The sequence below is a fragment of the Mandrillus leucophaeus genome, unplaced genomic scaffold (assembly GCF_000951045.1).
Source record: "Mandrillus leucophaeus isolate KB7577 unplaced genomic scaffold, Mleu.le_1.0 Scaffold51, whole genome shotgun sequence".
Classification (NCBI taxonomy): Eukaryota; Metazoa; Chordata; class Mammalia; order Primates; family Cercopithecidae; genus Mandrillus; species Mandrillus leucophaeus.
In genome coordinates this window covers 2,965,717-2,968,061 of record NW_012105475.1, presented here as the reverse complement: position 1 = coordinate 2,968,061, position 2,345 = coordinate 2,965,717, and the positions used below count along the sequence as shown (strand labels likewise).

At 54.6% G+C, this 2,345-nt stretch overlaps 1 protein-coding gene across 1 annotated transcript in view; it reads left to right on the top strand.

Moving 5' to 3' along the window:
• EMILIN2 (elastin microfibril interfacer 2) overlaps positions 1 to 2,345 on the top strand; it is a 37,273-nt gene that overhangs the window by 26,335 nt on the left and 8,593 nt on the right. The window contains exons 7-8 of the mRNA XM_011996355.1: positions 4 to 21; positions 1,889 to 1,921. Coding sequence (XP_011851745.1) covers positions 4 to 21; positions 1,889 to 1,921 — 51 coding nt within the window. The remainder of the gene's footprint in view (positions 1 to 3; positions 22 to 1,888; positions 1,922 to 2,345) is intronic.

The following is a 2,345-nucleotide window of genomic DNA, read 5'->3' as shown; positions in this document are numbered from 1 at the left end:
AAGGCTTTGCGGGCGCACCAGGTGAGGCCCAGGGCTGCGCGGGGAGGAGCATGGGGAGGAGTGCGGGGCTCGTCCAGACCTTCCACCTGAGCCTCGGGGTCTGCTGAGGGGCTTGGCGGGCCGGGGTCCAGCCTTCAGGGGGACAAGTTCAGAAGTGCAGCTTTGGAGGGATGCCGAGGCCTGAGGGATCACTCATGCTAATCCAGCACGCGGAGGCTGGGGCGCCTCAGGGACAGTGCAGTCGTCCATACTTAGAATGGCCCGGCCGGCTGGAGTACCAGCGCCACATGGCAGCTCACTGATTCCCAGCAGGAAGGATCTTGGAAGCCAGAAGGGTATTGGGAGCTTGGGTAGTAGCAAAGCAGGTGGCACAGCAGCCTGGCTAGGCAGGAGGGCTGTCAACCACAGGCTTTGGGACTCGGGGCAGCTTCCCGAGCTCTCTGAGCTTCCTTCAACCACAAAATGAGGAGAGCGCAGGACCTCAGAGGGTTACTGTGAGGATGGAGAAAAGCCCAGTTCAGTGCCCCACTGGGAAGTGCTCCCCATGAGTTGTGAATGTCCACACCATTACTGTTACGGTGACAGTGGGGGTGGTGTCACAGTACAGACAGGAGCAGAAGGAAGTGAGCACTTGTGGGATTCCCACCACGAGCCAGGGACTGAACCGCAGCCGGATCTCCTGCACCCCTCCCAGCTGCACCATGAAGCCAGTGTTGTTTTACAGATGAGGAAACTGAGATTTGTGGCTATAACAGATAAACAGATGACCCTGAATGCGGCAGATCATGTCACCTGCCATAGATACATGCATAGAACAATGCAAACCAGTCCCCTCTGAGTCAGACCAGGCTGACCATCAGGGACATGCAGACACTGGCAGGGCTGGGGTCGTTCCCCATCAGTGATAGCCTGGTGCACCCGTGGCCCCTGATGCCCACGGCTGTCTGGAAGGCCGGGTCACTGCTGAGAAGACAAGAAGACATTTTCTCTCACCAGCTCTTTTTCTATTCCTTCTAAGACACCTGAGCTGCAGCGATCACAGCTCTTAGGCAGATGTCCTGTGTTTTCCAAGATAACACTTATCTTCTGTTAGTTCCATGTATCATGGATGCTTAGGCTCTCTTGGGCTATTTGTTCACTCATTCATCCATCCATGCACCCTTGCATGCATGCAGCACTCACCCATACATCTATCTGTGTATCCCTTCCATCCATCCACCCATCCACCCACCCACGTATCTATCCATGTATCCACCCATCAACACATCCATCCACCAATCTATGCATCTATCCATCCACCCACATATGCATCCTCATATGCAGTCTGGGGCACCCCAGGGACCCACGCACCCATGTATTCATGCACATATCTATCCACCCACCCATGCATGTGCACATCCCTCCACGCATCAAGCTGTGCACTCTTTCCTGCATGTATCCACTCATCTATTTGTCCCTGCACTTATGCACCCACCCATCCATGCCTCCATTTAATAAGGACTGTGTTCAGTCTAGCTGAAGCCAAAGCTCTTGAACAGATAACACTGCTAGAGGGCAAATGTTAGCTGGCTTGTGTGACTCTCTCAGTCGCAGAGAAGTCTCCAAGGCTCCAGCACCCATCTCTTTCTTTCCTGCAGCCAGCTTGCCCTCAGTGCCCTCTTCCCTGCCAGGGATAAATGGGCTAGCGAGGAAGCAGGGACAGGCTGGCACAAATGTACCTCTGCTTCTAGGAGGGCAGTGACAGTGGGTGCCCTTGTTCCATGTCTCTTTAATAGTGAAGACTCGATTTGAACTTGTGAGGGAGGAGCAAGGAGAAAAAAGGGGGCTCAGAACAAGGAGCTGGTGCTTAGGATCTTGTTTGACATGCCATTTCCTTTTTGTTTTTCAGGATACCCAAAGTCACCTCCTGTAGCTTCCCCAGGTACGTCTGCTGAGAGACCAGGGGCAGGAGGAGCAGTCTCCTTGGTGGCCTCTGCCCCTCCTCTGCATTTCCTGCCTCCTCCCTCCAAGTTATTAGCACAGATCAAGCCTGGGCCCAGCCCTTCCCCACCCACCAGCACTGGGACAGCCCTCAGCTGACTACAGTGGACTAAATTCCCCAAGGTTTGCTCCCAAAAGAGGGCCAGAGTCAGGCCCAAGACAAGGAATCTTCCTTCCTCCATCATCCCAGCTCATTGAGTTTCCCAAGGGGATCACTGGGTGGGCCTCTGCCCTTGTGTGGTCCTAATGAGCTTCCTGGGGCTCCAGGTTTTATTGATTTATTAGGAAGGAAGCAGCTCCCTAGATGATGATGCACCCACTGCCTGGCCTGGCCTCCTAACACGTGTGCTCACGAGTGTGCGTGC